This window comes from Chlorocebus sabaeus, chromosome 12, assembly GCF_047675955.1.
Source record: "Chlorocebus sabaeus isolate Y175 chromosome 12, mChlSab1.0.hap1, whole genome shotgun sequence".
Lineage (NCBI taxonomy): Eukaryota > Metazoa > Chordata > Mammalia > Primates > Cercopithecidae > Chlorocebus > Chlorocebus sabaeus.
Window position 1 is genome coordinate 103,998,478 of NC_132915.1, and position 15,103 is coordinate 104,013,580.

Here is a 15,103-nt window from a genome sequence, read left to right on the forward strand (position 1 = left end):
AGTCTCATATTAAGGACTTACAATTAGCCCTAAGATGTATGATGAATAATTATTAACTATTACTAATAATGATGACTGTAAATAGGAAATAAAAGTGAATTCCAAATATCATATGACATTTAATAACATTTAACCCATTTGGGCAATGTAATATGTGTCTGCAATTAAATACAGATATTTATCTGCCCATCTTCCCACTATTTTATATACAGTCTTAGAGTAAATGAGATCAGTATGTCTTATTATTCTATCCAGGGATAGAAGTTGTTTTCCCAGAGTGAGTGAGGCAGCAGAATGGCAAGATCTCAGCTCAATGCAACCTCTGCCTCCCAGGTTCAAGCGATTCTCCTGCTTCAGTCTCCCAAGTAGCTGGGATTACGGGTACCTACCACCATATCCGGCTAATTTTTGTTTATTTAGTAGAGATGGGGTTTCACCATGTTGAGCAGGTTGGTCTTGAACTTCTGACCTCAGGTGATCTGCCCGCCTCGGCCTCCCGAAGTGCTGGGATTACAGGTATGAGCCATCATGCCCAGCCCAGATGATTTATTATTATTATTATTTTTTAAATTTTTTTGAGATGGTGTTTTGTTCTTCTTACCCAGGCTGGAGTGCAATGGCGTGATCCTGGCTCACTGCAACCTCCCCCTCCCAGTTTCAAGTGATTCTCCTGCCTCAGCCTTCTGAGTAACTAGGATTACAGGCATGTGCTGTGCCACCACAGCCAGCTAATTTTGTATTTTTAGTAGAGATGGGGTTTCTCCATATTGATCAAGCTGGTCTCGAACTCCCGACCTCGGGTGATCTGCCCGCCTTGGCCTCCCAAAGTGCTGGGATAACAGTCGTGAGCCACCACGCCTGGCCTAGACAGCTTATTAAAGCAACATTAACAATACTGTTAACTGGCCAGGCGTGGTGGCTCACACCTGTAATCCCAGAACTTTGGGAGGCGAAGGCTGAGGCAAGAGGCTCACTTGAGCTCAGGAGTTCAAAACCAGCCTGTGCAACATAGTGAGACCTCGTCTCTACAAAAAAATTAAAAAATTAGCGGGGCGTGGTGGTGCACACCTGTAGTCCCAGCTGCTGGGGAGGTTGAGGTGGGAGGATCACTTGAGCCTGGGAGGTCAAGGCTACAGTGAGCCATGATTGCACCACTGGACTTCAGCCTAGGCAACAGAGCAAGACTGCCTGGGGCAAAAAAAAAAAAAGGCCTGGCACAGTGTGGCTCATACCTGTAATCCCAGCACTTTGGGAGGCTGAGATGGGCAAATCATCTGAGGTCAGGAGTTTGAGACCAGCCTGGCTAACATGGTAAAAACCTGTTTCTTTTTTTTTTTTTTTTTTTTTTTTGAGACGGAGTCTCGCTGTGTCACCCAGGCTGGAGTGCAGTGGCCGGATCTCAGCTCACTGCAAGCTCCGCCTCCCTGGTTTACGCCATTCTCCGGCCTCAGCCTCCCAGTAGCTGGGACTACAGGCGCCCACCACCTCGCCCGGCTAGTTTTTTGTATTTTTTAGTAGAGACGGGGTTTCACCATGTTAGCCAGGATGGTCTCGATCTCCTGACCTCGTGATCCACCCGCCTCGGCCTCCCAAAGCGCTGGGATTACAGGCTTGAGCCACCGCGCCCAGCCGTAAAAACCTGTTTCTACTAAAAATAGAAAAAATTAGCCGGGTTTGGTGGTGTGTGCCAGTAATCCCAGCTACTTGGGAGGCTGAAGCACGAGAATCGCTTGAACCCAAGAGGCAGAGGTTGCAATGAGCTGAGATCCAGCCATTGCACTCTGGCTTGGGCAACAAGAATGAAACTCTGTCTGAAAAAAGTAAAAAAAAAAAAAAAAAAAAAAAAGTAATTGTAAAAAACTTATTAAATATAGTTTGTTGAGTAGGTATTAGGAGCTATTTATGTATAGATATTTTGTTAACCTCTAATCTTCACAGTAAGTGTGCAAAGTGGCCATTATTTCCCTATTATGTGAGAGTAGAAACTGAGTCTCAGAGAATTTCAGTAACTTGCCCAAAGTCATACAGTTGATAGACGACTGAACTGGAATTTCCTCTATCCCCTTCTTTGTCCAGTCATCACTATTTTTTTTAATTTTAATTTATTATTATTACTATTTTTTTAGACAGGGTCTTGCTCTGTCACCCAAGCTGGAGTGCAGTGGCACAATCTCAGCTAGCTGCAACCTCCTTCCCTCAGGCTCAAGCGGTTCACCCACCTCAGCCTCCCGAGTAGCTGGGACCACAGGAATGCACCACCGTGCTGAGCTTTTTTTTTGTATTTTTAGTAGAGATAGGGGTCTTGCCATGTTGCCCAGGCTGGTCTTGAACTCCGGAGCTCAAGCAGTCCACCTGCCTCGGCCTCCCAAAGTGCTGGGATTACAAGTGTGAGCGACTGCACCCAGCCTATGTGCTTTGTTTTTCCAACCTGTACTTCATTCCTGTCTTCTTTGCTTAATGTTTCCACCATCTACTTCTCTGAAGGCTCCTGTTGCTTGCTTATGTCCCTATTGAGAAATCCACCTGAGTCAGAACCAGGCTTGCTTCTCCACCCCATCAGCTTTCCACATGTTTATGAAGCGCACCTGCCTCCCTGCCCACTCACACTCTCAAATAATAGTAAGGCTGTGAAGCCGGACTCTCTCTTACCTGCAGTATTTACAAGATCAGACACATCAGCAATGGGAAAATGGTTCCAGTACTGGGACAGGCCTTGTCTTAGTTCTTTCCTTGAGGGTGTAAAAATGAAATATGTGAGATGGACAGTTGACTTGAATGTGAGAGGATTTTCTCTAGTCTTCTGTGGCCTCATTTTTAATTTGAGCAGGAGCTCTCATTTCATCTTTATTTTCATGCTCACAGTTACTGTGGTGATCTTGGCTTGGTCATTTATTTGGTCCCCTAACTCAGTACCTTAGTTTGGCAGGCAGTGGTAGCAGAGGAAGGTGGGTGACGTGTGAGGGCATGTCTGTGTCCTGGATAACCTGTCTGTCACTGGTTTAGACTTTCACACCATACCGGACAGCGTGGCGCCCCATAGTCACCGCCACCCACATCGGGTCCCACATCCGAGTAGGTGGAGTATTGACTTGCTGTCGGTTGCCTTTGCCCCCTTGCTTTGGAGTGCCTTTCACTTCTTTCTCAGTGGTGGGATCACAGTTTTACCAACAGTAGTGGAAGTGAATTGTGTGAGCATGTATTCCTCTGCTGCTTTCTCCTTTCAAGTAAAACATTCATACTTGTTTCTAAGAGAATCCACCCATGTTGACTGTCCCATGGTTTTCAAGTTTTCATTTTGCTAGGAGTGACATCTCAATCATGGGTGGATCCCAGACTTCTTTTCTGTTAGTGTTTAAATCTCTTTGTTTGTTTTACTTATGTCTGTCAGTGTTTTACAGAAACTCCCAGTATCTTGGGTAGGCATAATCAAGGCATTGAGGTTGGATTGGAATACCAGAATGCATCATCTATTCTTGAATTGATTACCAGTTTCCTCCAATGCTTGATAAGTCCTTACTGGGCCTGTGTTATGAGAACCCAAAGATGCTGGGAACTGAGTATGTTTGACCCTGTGGCTGCCACTTGGGTGAAGTTTGAAATAAACCTCACTTGAGATGTACTGCAAACTGTCTTTTCACAGAAGGTTCAAAATTTTTTCTATCAGGAATCCTTTTTGATAGCTGATGACTTTTCAGGACCCCATCTTTTCTACCTTTTTTTCCCCCCCCCGAGATGGATTCTTGCTCTGTCGCCCAGAGCTGGAGTGCAATGGCACAATCTTGGCTCACTGCAACCTCCACCTCCCAGATTCAAGCAATTCTGCCTCAGCCTCCCAAGTAGCTGGGATTACAGGTGTGTGCCACCACGCCCGGCTAATTTGTGTATTTTTAGTAGAGACTTTAGTAGAGGTTTCACCATGTTGGCCAGGCTGGTCTCGAACTCCTGACCTCGTCATCTGCCCACCTCAGCCTTCCAAAGTGCTGGGATTACAGGAGTGAGCCACTGCACCCAGCCCTTTTCTACTTTTTTTTTGAGATGGAGTCTCACTCTGTCACCCAGACTGGAGTGCAGTGGCGCAATCACTGCTCACTGCAAGCTCTACCTCCCTGGGGTCAAGTGATTCTCCTGCCTCAGCCTTCCGAGTAGCTGGGATTACAGGTGCGCGCCACCACACCCGGCTCATTTTTGTACTTTTAGTAGAGACGGGGTTTCACCATGCTGGCCAGGCTGGTCTCGAGCTCCTGACCTCGTGATCCACCCGCCTCAGCCTCCCAAAGTGCTAGGATGACAGGCGTGAGCCACTGCGCCCAGCCTCCCCTTTTCTACTTTTATAACAAGATTTTCCTGTTGCACCTCATAATTTTTACATTGATGATGCCTATAGGACCTCTTCTTTTGTTTTTTTTCCTTTATCTCCATGAATTTGGAATACATCCTTCAGTAATTTCAGCTCAATTTACACATTAATTCCTCATTTTTCCTTCCCAGTAGTCTTCTGGATTAGGAATTCCACTCTAAAAATTTAATAATAATTATTAATAGTATCAATTGTGTACCTATTAACTACTATATAAGACTAAAATATATATAACTTTACAATATAAATATATCATAAATATAATAAATGAAATATAAAGATATTATTAATAATATAAATGATAATGATTTTCCTGATGTAAACTAGAGTAAATCTACTTACTTGTAACTTGAAGACCACCAAACCACTCTGAACTGTGGACTTTTCCCTACTCCCAGTTAAATTTACTGTTTCCTCTCAGTTTAGAGATTCTCTTTTAAAAATATTTTTATTCAGAGCTCCATAAAGTCTCTAACTTGTCAGAGCCAGATCCCACAGAGTCACTTGTGATCTGATTAAAACTCTGATTTGAAACTTTCAGACCCGTTTGATGGAGCTGCACCGCCAGTGGGAATTACTTCTGGAGAAGATGCGAGAGAAAGGAATCAAACTGCTGCAGGCCCAGAAGTTGGTGCAGTACTTACGGGAATGTGAGGACGTGATGGACTGGATCAATGACAAGGTACGTTTTGAGAAGAAAGGTTTACTAAGCCTTACTCAAAGAAAGGGAAGAGACTCCTCCGTGATCTGTAGCGAGACCCAGTGTTAGCACAGATACGGCCATTTTAAGGGAAAGGGTGGAAGTGGGATTGCTGTCTCTCCAGCTGCTCTCTGGTTGTGTGTGCTATTCTGTAACTCTGAAGCCTGGAGTCGCTGAGACAGAAATGCTAGGAGCTCAACCTGTTAACTTTCTGTGGGAGGAACTAAAATCACAAACCACAGAGAAAACCGTATCCATTAAAGCTAACATGGCTCCATCCCTGATGTGTCTGTTTCATGCTTCTGGAAGCCATTGTTAACAAATGTTGGTTGGTGACTCTGGCTCTCTTATGGTCCCTGAATAGGAAGCAATTGTTACTTCTGAAGAGCTGGGCCAGGATCTGGAGCATGTAGAGGTTTTACAGAAGAAATTTGAAGAGTTTCAAACAGATATGGCTGCTCATGAAGAAAGGGTTAATGAAGTGAACCAATTTGCTGCCAAACTCATACAGGTAAATAGCAAAGTGCTGTGTGTTTCTCACAACATTATTATGTTAACTGTTTAGTATATTCAGGAGAAAATTTTGATGATTGGTCCCCTAATTTTTGATTGAGCAAGTTTTTGTAAGCATGTCTAAAGAGTTTTGTTTAGATGTATAAGGCACAATGCTGATTAGTCCTAAATTGGAAGATGCTTTTTAATGTGTTGCCTTCGGCAGGAAGGGCAGAGTTCATGTGATCTGTTTCCTCCACCCACTTTTGGGTAGGGCTGGGTGCAGCTTTTATTGGGCTGCTGAAGCTAGGTCTCAGGGTTTCTCAGACGAGGGTGTGGTGGTGAATGCTAAGTTAGTATTGGCAGATGTCCACCAATGCCTTAGGGCTCTTGCCTTCCTTTTTTATTTGAAGCTTCCCTGGGCTCTCCTGGGAGCCTGAGAGAACCTTGTTGTGAATAGGCTCTCCACTCTGGCGCTGGAGCCCATGAAGAGGGAATGATAACCCTTCCCCAGTGCCCACGTGTACAATCCTGTAAGCTGCTTCCACTCTGAGTCCAAAGGGTTCCACGGACATCAAGTACTCAGAACCCGAGAGTTTTTACTTTTAGGGAAATTTGATTTGGGGGGTACAAATTTTGAATGTATAAATCTGCTTACAGGCTGGTACTTGTTTCCTTTTTCTGGTCTATGATTAAGAGAAAGAATACCCGGCATTCTTCAGAAATATTTCACCCTTCCACAGTGACAGATGTGTTACCTTTCCAAACCCTAGGGTTTCCTACGGTTGAGCTTGAGAAGAGTAGTCAAGCCAAACCCATGGTATCCCAAATGGATTCAAGAACCCTGAATGCTTCACTTTATTACTTTATATCGTATTTTTAAAAACACCAAAATGTGGTTGGTAGGGAAGGATACTTTTAAAGGAATGTCTCTAAGCTGGATGCATTGGCATCTGCCTGTAGACCCAGCTACTCTACTCAGACCCAGGCTGACAAGGCGGGATCACTTGAGACCAGCCTGGGTAACATAGCAAGACCCTGTCTCAAAAAAGAAAAAAAGAAATGTCTTCAGTCTAAAGCCAGGAACAAACTCTTAAGCCCTGAAAATTATGTTTATGTGCAAGAATGCTTAACAGCCTCATGAACATCTGAAATACCAAATTTTCAAGCAGTTAGGGTAGATGAGTACATGGATAAAGCTACCACAAAGTTGCAGCCAAACTATTTATTAACAAAGGTTTTTGGCACTTTGCACATAACCACTTTATAGACTAACCCCACTACTCCAAAAGATAGAGAATGGCTTTCCCCTTTTTACATAAGAAATAGAAACTCTTTGGAGTTGTAGTTCACCTTGTATCATGTAGACCATTATTTCTTGTGTTGTGATTCTCTTCAGAGTGGTGATTTGCTAAGATACTTCAAGGAACCAACTTGAAGGAACCAAACCCAGGGTAACTAGTTGGAGAAGCCAGAAGTTGTGTACAAATCCAGTCTCGTCTCTTCCTTGTTTAGGAGCAGCACCCTGAGGAGGAACTGATCAAGACTAAGCAGGATGAAGTCAATGCAGCCTGGCAGCGGCTGAAGGGCTTGGCTCTGCAGAGGCAGGGGAAGCTCTTTGGGGCAGCTGAAGTTCAGCGCTTTAACAGGTGTCAAGCCAGAGTGGGCTTTGGGGAATGGGCCTCAACCTGGAGGGGAGTTGTGAAGCACAGGGCATGTGCTGGTGAGCTGTCGGGGCTGACTGGGCCTTGGTCCCATGGAGTGTTCCTAGTTCTAGGGAGATGTCATTGCTGTGGATTAACCGGTGCCTTTGTTCTGTAGGGATGTGGATGAGACTATCAGTTGGATTAAGGAAAAGGAGCAGTTAATGGCCTCTGATGATTTTGGCCGAGACCTGGCAAGTGTTCAGGCTCTGCTTCGGAAGCATGAGGGTCTAGAGAGAGATCTTGCTGCTCTAGAAGACAAGGTGGGTTTTACAAGCAGCTGATTCTGTAAATAACTTACCAAGGGTCAGGAGAATAGTTCTGATGGAGTTCATTTCTAGGTCAAAGCCCTGTGTGCTGAGGCTGACCGCCTGCAACAGTCCCACCCTCTGAGTGCAACACAGATTCAAGTGAAGCGAGAGGAACTGATTACAAACTGGGAGCAGATCCGCACCTTGGCGGCAGAGAGACATGCACGGCTCAATGATTCATACAGGTGCAAATAATGCTCCAGGTCTTAACCAGTATCATTTAACTTCTTTTTAGGAAGCAGGAATAGCAGAGTTAAGGGTCTGTTCTGTGTTCTGTGGAAGTGTCAGGTATCACCTACCAATGCAAATCACTTCTTACCTATGTTCTGTCTGTTTGGAGACTGGCAACTGTATCATGTGTAGTATGTGTATGCTATTTACAACTTCATAAATTCTTCTATTCTGCATCACTGCATTATGACTGATAGAATGGAAATACCCCTTAAGTATCTGAGTATCACATGAAATATCTTATTACAACCAGATTGGAAAGGAAAAGAATGCTGCTTACTAGCCAAAGGTTGAACCTGGGAATAACAAGGAAGTTGAGAATGTGGGACAGGATTGGGGCTTTATAGTGATGGACAGAACCTAAGTTTTAAAGCGTTGATTTCAGCCTTCTCTTGCTTTCCTTCACAGTCTAGCTTGGTAGAATTTCATATTTCCCAGAATTAGAGTTTGTATAATTTGTTAGACATTTGAGAACATAGAATTCGGAGCTTTAGGGAGGCCATTTTCCACCCTGGAACCTCTGCTGGAAACAAAATGTTTTCCTTTGGCTTTTCCTAGGCTTCAACGCTTCCTTGCTGACTTCCGTGACCTCACCAGCTGGGTGACTGAGATGAAAGCCCTCATCAATGCAGATGAGCTTGCCAATGATGTGGCTGGGGCTGAAGCCCTGCTAGATAGACACCAAGAGCACAAGGTAATAGTATCTCTAGCATCTTCCAGAAGTGAAGATTTTAGCTTATAATGCAGCAGTATATCAATGTTGGGTGAGGCCTGTAGTTGGAGTTGGTACCATGTTATTCACAGGTGTCTCTCATCATAAGGATTGTGGTTGGTTTTGCCTTTGGAGACCTGGTCTACCTGCTTCTGATAGAGGCTTAACTCGGTTCAGTGTCAAGAAGTTCACTGTGGTCCATAAAAGCAAACAGACAAGCTCTGGCGAGATAGAAGTGCTACTACTTGGCACGTTGATCCTTTGTGATGTAAAAAGTATTTGTTGGGCTGAGCACAGTGGCTTATGCCTATAATCCCAGCACTTTGGAAGGCCAAGGCAGGTGGATCACAAAGTCAAGAGATCAAGACCATCCTTGCCAACATGATGAAACCCTGTCTCTACTAAAAGTACAAAAATTAGCTGGCCTTGGTGGCACATGCCTGTAGTCCCAGCTACTCAGGAGTCTGAGGCAGGGGAATCGCTTGAACCCGGGAGGCAGAGGTTGCAGTGAGCCATGATCGCACCATTCTACTACTGCCTGGACAACAAGAGTGAAACTCCGTCTCTCAAAAAAAAAAAAAAACCAAAAAACAGAGGTTTTAATGTGCTAGATACAAAATCAATATACTGAAAGTCAAATGTTTCTCTACACTAGCAACAGAAACGTAATTTTTAAAAATACTACTTATTAGAGCAGAAAATGTAAAGTACTTAGGAATAAATCTAACAAAAGTGTGTAAGACATTTGTGGAGAAAACTATAGAACTTTGTTAAAAGGCATTAAATAAAAACTGAATAGATAGAATGATTTATCTAGTGCACAGATAGAACGATCTTTTGTGAAGGTGTAAATTCCCACCAGGATATATACAGTTAATTCAGTTCTAGTCAAGTTCAGCAGGTATATGTGTGTGTGTGTGTTTCTTTTTGCAATGAGATGAGCTGATTCCAAAACTGATTTGGAAGAAAAAAATTTAAAAAAGGTTGAGACAATGTTGAAGATCATGGTGGGGCCAGGGAGGGACTCACCCTACCAGGTTCTATAAAATAATAGTAAACAAGTCCATTTGGGCCGGGCGCGGTGGCTCAAGCCTGTAATCCCAGCACTTTGGGAGGCCAAGACGGGCGGATCACGAGGTCAGGAGATCGAGACCATCCTGGCTAACACGGTGAAACCCCGTCTCTACTAAAAATACAAAAAACTAGCCGGGCGAGGTGGCGGGCGCCTGTAGTCCCAGCTACTCCGGAGGCTGAGGCAGGAGAATGGCATAAACCCGGGAGGCGAAGCTTGCAGTGAGCTGAGATCCGGCCACTGCAGTCCAGCCTGGGCTACAGAGCAAGACTCCGTCTCAAAAAAAAAAAAAAAAAAAACAAGTCCATTTGGCACAAAGACAGAGCACTGGAACGAAAGAGAGCTCAGACCCATGTGAATGTGTGGAACCTTGACAAACGACAGGTGACCTGAAAAGCCGTTTGGAAAAGGACTTCATCAGTGAGTGATACTCTCACATTTGATGACCTAGATTGATTATGTATTAGGAAACCTGGCCTAATCTTTCATTTTGTTCCTTGTTTTAGATATCATAGTCTGGCTTATAATGCTTATGTAAAATGCAACACCTTGTTTTCATTTTGTAAGATGCTAGGCATAAATCATGGCTTTGTTTTTTTCTCCTGTAGGGTGAAATTGATGCTCATGAAGACAGCTTCAAATCTGCAGATGAATCTGGACAGGCACTGCTTGCTGCTGGTCATTACGCCTCAGATGAAGTGAGGGAGAAGGTAAGAGAAGAGAAATGGAGCTTTTGAGGAGCAAATTACATCTTTCACTAAGTCTGTGAAAGCTATTATTCATCCTTAAATATCCAGACATTGCATTCACCATGATATGTGAGAAACTTTCCTTTTTCTGCAGAGATTTAAAAAGAAGGTATATGTGTAGTGTGCTGATTTCCTGAGAGACAGTCCTCCTTATTTGGGGCATGTGTGGCATGTTTCCTACTTTACAGGGACTTTTTGTATTGAGCTGAGTCTTGCATTAGGAGTTGCAGCAAAGAGGAAACACATTTTTATAAAATGATACGTAGGCCGGATGTGGTGTGACCCCAGCACTTTCAGAGGCCAAGGCAGGAGGATTGCTTGAGACTAGGAATGGGAGACCAGCCTGAACAATATAGTGAGACCCCATCTTGACAAAAAATTGGTAAATTAGCCAGACATGGTGGCACATTCGTATAGTCCTAGCTACTCGAGAGAATTGCTTGAACCCAGGAGTTCAAAGTTACAATGAGTTATGATTTGCACCACTGCACTCCAGCTTGAGTGACAGAGTGAGACCCTGTCTCTAAAAAAAAAAAGAAAGTAAAATAAAATATGTATGTATGTAAGTTTTGAAGTATCTCAGAGTATAAAATTGCCTAGGAACATTAGATAAATAATGATTTCTATATTTTCTAATATTACATAGAGTAAAAGAAGACATTTCAAAGACTTGTCATTGGTAGCTTCGGAGCCTAAAGTCTCGGGGGTTTCTGAATTTATTTTCCATATGTTATAGAGCACCCACTCAGTTGACATTTCTCAGTGGAGAGTCCCTACTCCATTTATACTGCCTCACTTTTAAATGGATGCCCTATTTCTTCTACCTGGGAGTTTACTTACTATTTTTACCTAAAGTCATTTGTGATCATGTGGCAATAAATTAATTCTAGATTTATTAAAATAGGCCATCCCTTTTATATTGAACATGCACATACAACATGAATGTTGTTTTTCCCCTTTTGCAAATCAGAAAAAAGGCCTGAAGATTAGCACTAGGATTAGGAATTCCAGGCTAGCTGTTCTGTCTGCCTCGGAGGCATTGGGGCTGACCTCATCTCCCTGACCATGTCTCCTATGCCCCCAAGCTGACCGTCCTTTCCGAGGAGAGAGCAGCGCTGCTGGAGCTGTGGGAGCTGCGCAGGCAGCAGTACGAGCAGTGCATGGACCTGCAGCTCTTCTACCGGGACACTGAGCAGGTGGACAACTGGATGAGCAAGCAGGAGGTAATCTGTGAGCAAAGCCTTGTCAGTGGTGGGAGAAGAAGGACCTGTATTTTGTCTCCTCGGGTAGTGTGCTTGTTTTGTTTTAGGACATCAGTACCATGTTAGTTCTGAATCCATTGAAGAGGGGGAATTGAGCAAGCTTCTCTCAGCTCTGCCGGCATCTCTCCCTGCTGAGATTGCAAGGCCTTCAGAAAAGGCCCCAGCTTTTCAGATTAGTGTGATGTAAAATGTTTTGAGATTTTTTTCTTAGAACTTAGCATTGCCGGGTGCAGTGGCTCTCTCCTGTAATCCCAGCACCTTGGGAGGCTGAAATGGGAGTATCCTTTGAGCCCAGGAACGCAAGGCTACAGCAAACTGTGATCGTACCACGCACTCTAGCCTGTTCAGTAGACCGAGATCCTGTCTCACAAAAAAAAACTTTAGCATTACGTGCCATCTAAATCTAATAGAAGCAACAAAAGCTATGTAAGAGAAGTTTCAATAGAATGTGGAAGAAGCAACAAAAGCTATTAAGAGAAGTTTCAATAGAATGTCGAACAAGGATTTCATGATATGACTTTACTGGATTGATTTTTTAAAAATCCAAAAGGACTTTAAACTTCCTAGAAGAGATCTTAGAAGTTTAACAGCCATAAAATCTCTTTCCTTCTTTTTGTATTTTGGCCAAAATACCCTTTGCTTCACAGTCTTAGAAGATCAAAGGAATAGGACATTATTCTGAACACTTTGTTTCCTTTGGCAAGGCGTTCCTGTTGAATGAAGACTTGGGAGATTCCTTGGATAGTGTGGAAGCACTTCTTAAGAAGCATGAAGACTTTGAGAAATCCCTTAGTGCCCAGGAGGAAAAGATTACAGTAAGATCCTTTCTATGTCAGTGCTTTCAAATGACCCTTATTATCGTAAGCCAGAGTCTCTTTCCCTGGAAGGATTCTGAACAGATTTGGTGAAAGATTCATATGCAAAGCACTCCTGTGGGTGCTTAAACTTTCACAAGGATGACATGCTATCTCGTTGAAGACATAATACAACTTTATGGAAAAATGATTTCCTTAATGGAAACCTCCAAACTTCTTTAAGTTTGTACCCTTCATTAAAAGTAGGTCAGGGTTAATATTAAGAGGTACTCTTGGCTGGGTGCAGTGACTTACTCCTGTAATCCCAGCACTTTGGGAGGCTGAGGCGGGCAGATCACGAGGTCAGGAGATTGAGACCATCCTGGCTAACACAGTGAAACCCCGTCTCTACTAAAAATGCAAAAAATTAGCCGGGCATGGTGGCGGGCACCTGTAGTCCCAGCTACTCGGGAGGCTGAGGCAGGAGAATGGTGTGAACCTGGGAGGCGGAGCTTGCAGTGAGCTGAGATCGCACCACTGCACTCCAACCTGGGCGACAGAGCGAGACTCCATCTCAAAAAAAAAAAGAGGTACTCTTCCCATTGAAAATACATCTTAGAAATAAGAATTTGGAAAGCTGTTAACCTGTATTTGACCCCTGCCAGGAAATGGTGGCACAACTAGTGTCTCCAGTCTTGAATGGAGGTAGTGCAGTCTTAAGATATGTAACTGATAACATCAAGCAAAATCTCAAAAGTTGTGAGAAAAATGTCATCACCAACCTTTGGGTGAAAACCTTGACCTATGTTAAAGTTTGGTGTGTTTTATGATCTGTTCAGCCGTTACTTTTCTCTAGAGGCCAAGCTCAGGACTAATGTGCTTACCAATGAATAACTTTTATCTTCCTTCCTAGGCATTAGATGAATTTGCAACCAAGCTAATTCAGAACAACCACTATGCAATGGAAGATGTGGCCACTCGCCGAGATGCTGTAAGTTTGTAGGTTCTTCATGCTTCTCCTTTTTGGTATGTGGGTCTCTCTTCTAAGATGTTCCAGTTAAGTCTCTTCAACTGGACATCCCTTTGGGCATAAACACTAGAGACTTACAGGGGATCCTTGTCTTTCAGCTGTTGAGCCGCCGCAATGCCCTTCACGAGAGAGCCATGCGTCGCCGGGCCCAGCTAGCCGATTCTTTCCATTTGCAGCAGTTTTTCCGTGATTCTGATGAGCTCAAGAGTTGGGTCAATGAGAAGATGAAAACTGCCACAGATGAAGCTTATAAAGTAATGTACTATTAGTGTTGCTGTGTAGCACTTGATTAGTAAGCTAAACACAGCTCTCACAAATAGGTGATAGCTAAAGGACAAAATAAGGGGTTCCAAAAACCACACTACTTAATGTAAGCCAACTGTTTTACACATTCCTCCATAAAGATAAGTATAAAGGTAATGCAAGGGAACTTGACATACTCAGGTTTAAGATGGAAAGAATCCCCTTCTTTCTTTTATGGGCAGGATCCATCCAACCTACAAGGAAAAGTACAGAAGCATCAGGCTTTTGAGGCTGAGCTCTCAGCAAACCAGAGCCGAATTGATGCCTTGGAGAAAGCTGGCCAAAAACTGATTGATGTCAACCACTATGCCAAGGACGAAGTAGCAGCTCGTATGAATGAGGTGATCAGTTTGTGGAAGAAACTGCTAGAGGCCACTGAACTGAAAGGTAAGAGAAGATGTTCCATTGGATTGTGACATGCATGTTTGAGGAACTAAATACCCCTTTCTATGAAGTATTTTAGGGACATATACCCCTAAAGTAAGGTGAAGTGGATGACTTTTGGTGTTAGGGATAATTTCCTGTGTAGGAATTACTTGGCTTAAGTTCTTGATAATAGTTTGGTAAATGTAGTTGAGCATACTGGTCGGTGAGGGAGTCTGAGTGAGAAGGAACAGAATTGGGCCTCATTGCTGAAAATCAAAATTCAGCTGAGAGCCAAGGGCATTTACGAATTCTCCAGTGTCCTTGTATCTCAAGGGGGTTAGAATGCTTCCAGTTCAACCTTGAGATGGTAGAGCAGAGGCTGCAATTGATATTTTCTTTCCCTTTGTGACGTAAGTGAAGGAATAAAATTCTGATCTATATAGTCCTTCACTAAGATGCTACTGTTCATGGGCAGTGTTGGCAGAAGGGTAATGCTAAGCAATACAAAATTAAACTTGCTTCCTTCCATAGGAATAAAGCTTCGTGAAGCCAACCAGCAACAGCAATTTAATCGCAATGTTGAGGATATTGAATTGTGGCTGTATGAAGTAGAAGGTCACTTGGCTTCGGATGATTACGGCAAAGATCTTACCAATGTGCAGAACCTCCAGAAGAAACATGCCCTACTAGAGGCAGATGTGGCTGCTCACCAGGTAGTGTGAACTGGGGGCTGTGGTTGGGCAAGTGAATGCAGAAACCATAGGGAGGAAAAGCCAGTAATTTCAGACTAAATGAGTTTTGGGAGGGATGAAATGTGTTGATTTTCTTAGATTACGCTGTGCTGCATGTGCTTCTGCTCAAATTAAATATCATCCCTTAGAGCTTTCTAGGAGCCTCAGATGAAGGAAGGAACTAGCAGAAAGAATACTCTCAGGGGTGGGAAAAAGACCTTATCAACTTTTCTTTGTATACGATAAAACCACACCCAAAGTCAAGTCAGCTCTGTCCTTTCACATTGTCA

General features: G+C 43.5%; 1 protein-coding gene across 5 annotated transcripts in view; it reads left to right on the forward strand.

The window, feature by feature from the left end:
- SPTAN1 (spectrin alpha, non-erythrocytic 1) overlaps positions 1-15,103 on the forward strand; it is an 83,227-nt gene that overhangs the window by 16,497 nt on the left and 51,627 nt on the right. For all 5 annotated transcript variants that reach the window (XM_008006036.3, XM_008006039.3, XM_008006038.3 and 2 more), the window contains exons 4-16: positions 4,899-5,039; positions 5,422-5,568; positions 7,065-7,198; positions 7,371-7,515; positions 7,594-7,748; positions 8,353-8,488; positions 10,187-10,288; positions 11,413-11,550; positions 12,294-12,404; positions 13,297-13,374; positions 13,512-13,667; positions 13,899-14,103; positions 14,614-14,795. In XM_008006036.3, coding sequence (XP_008004227.3) covers positions 4,899-5,039; positions 5,422-5,568; positions 7,065-7,198; positions 7,371-7,515; positions 7,594-7,748; positions 8,353-8,488; positions 10,187-10,288; positions 11,413-11,550; positions 12,294-12,404; positions 13,297-13,374; positions 13,512-13,667; positions 13,899-14,103; positions 14,614-14,795 — 1,830 coding nt within the window. The remainder of the gene's footprint in view (positions 1-4,898; positions 5,040-5,421; positions 5,569-7,064; positions 7,199-7,370; positions 7,516-7,593; positions 7,749-8,352; positions 8,489-10,186; positions 10,289-11,412; positions 11,551-12,293; positions 12,405-13,296; positions 13,375-13,511; positions 13,668-13,898; positions 14,104-14,613; positions 14,796-15,103) is intronic.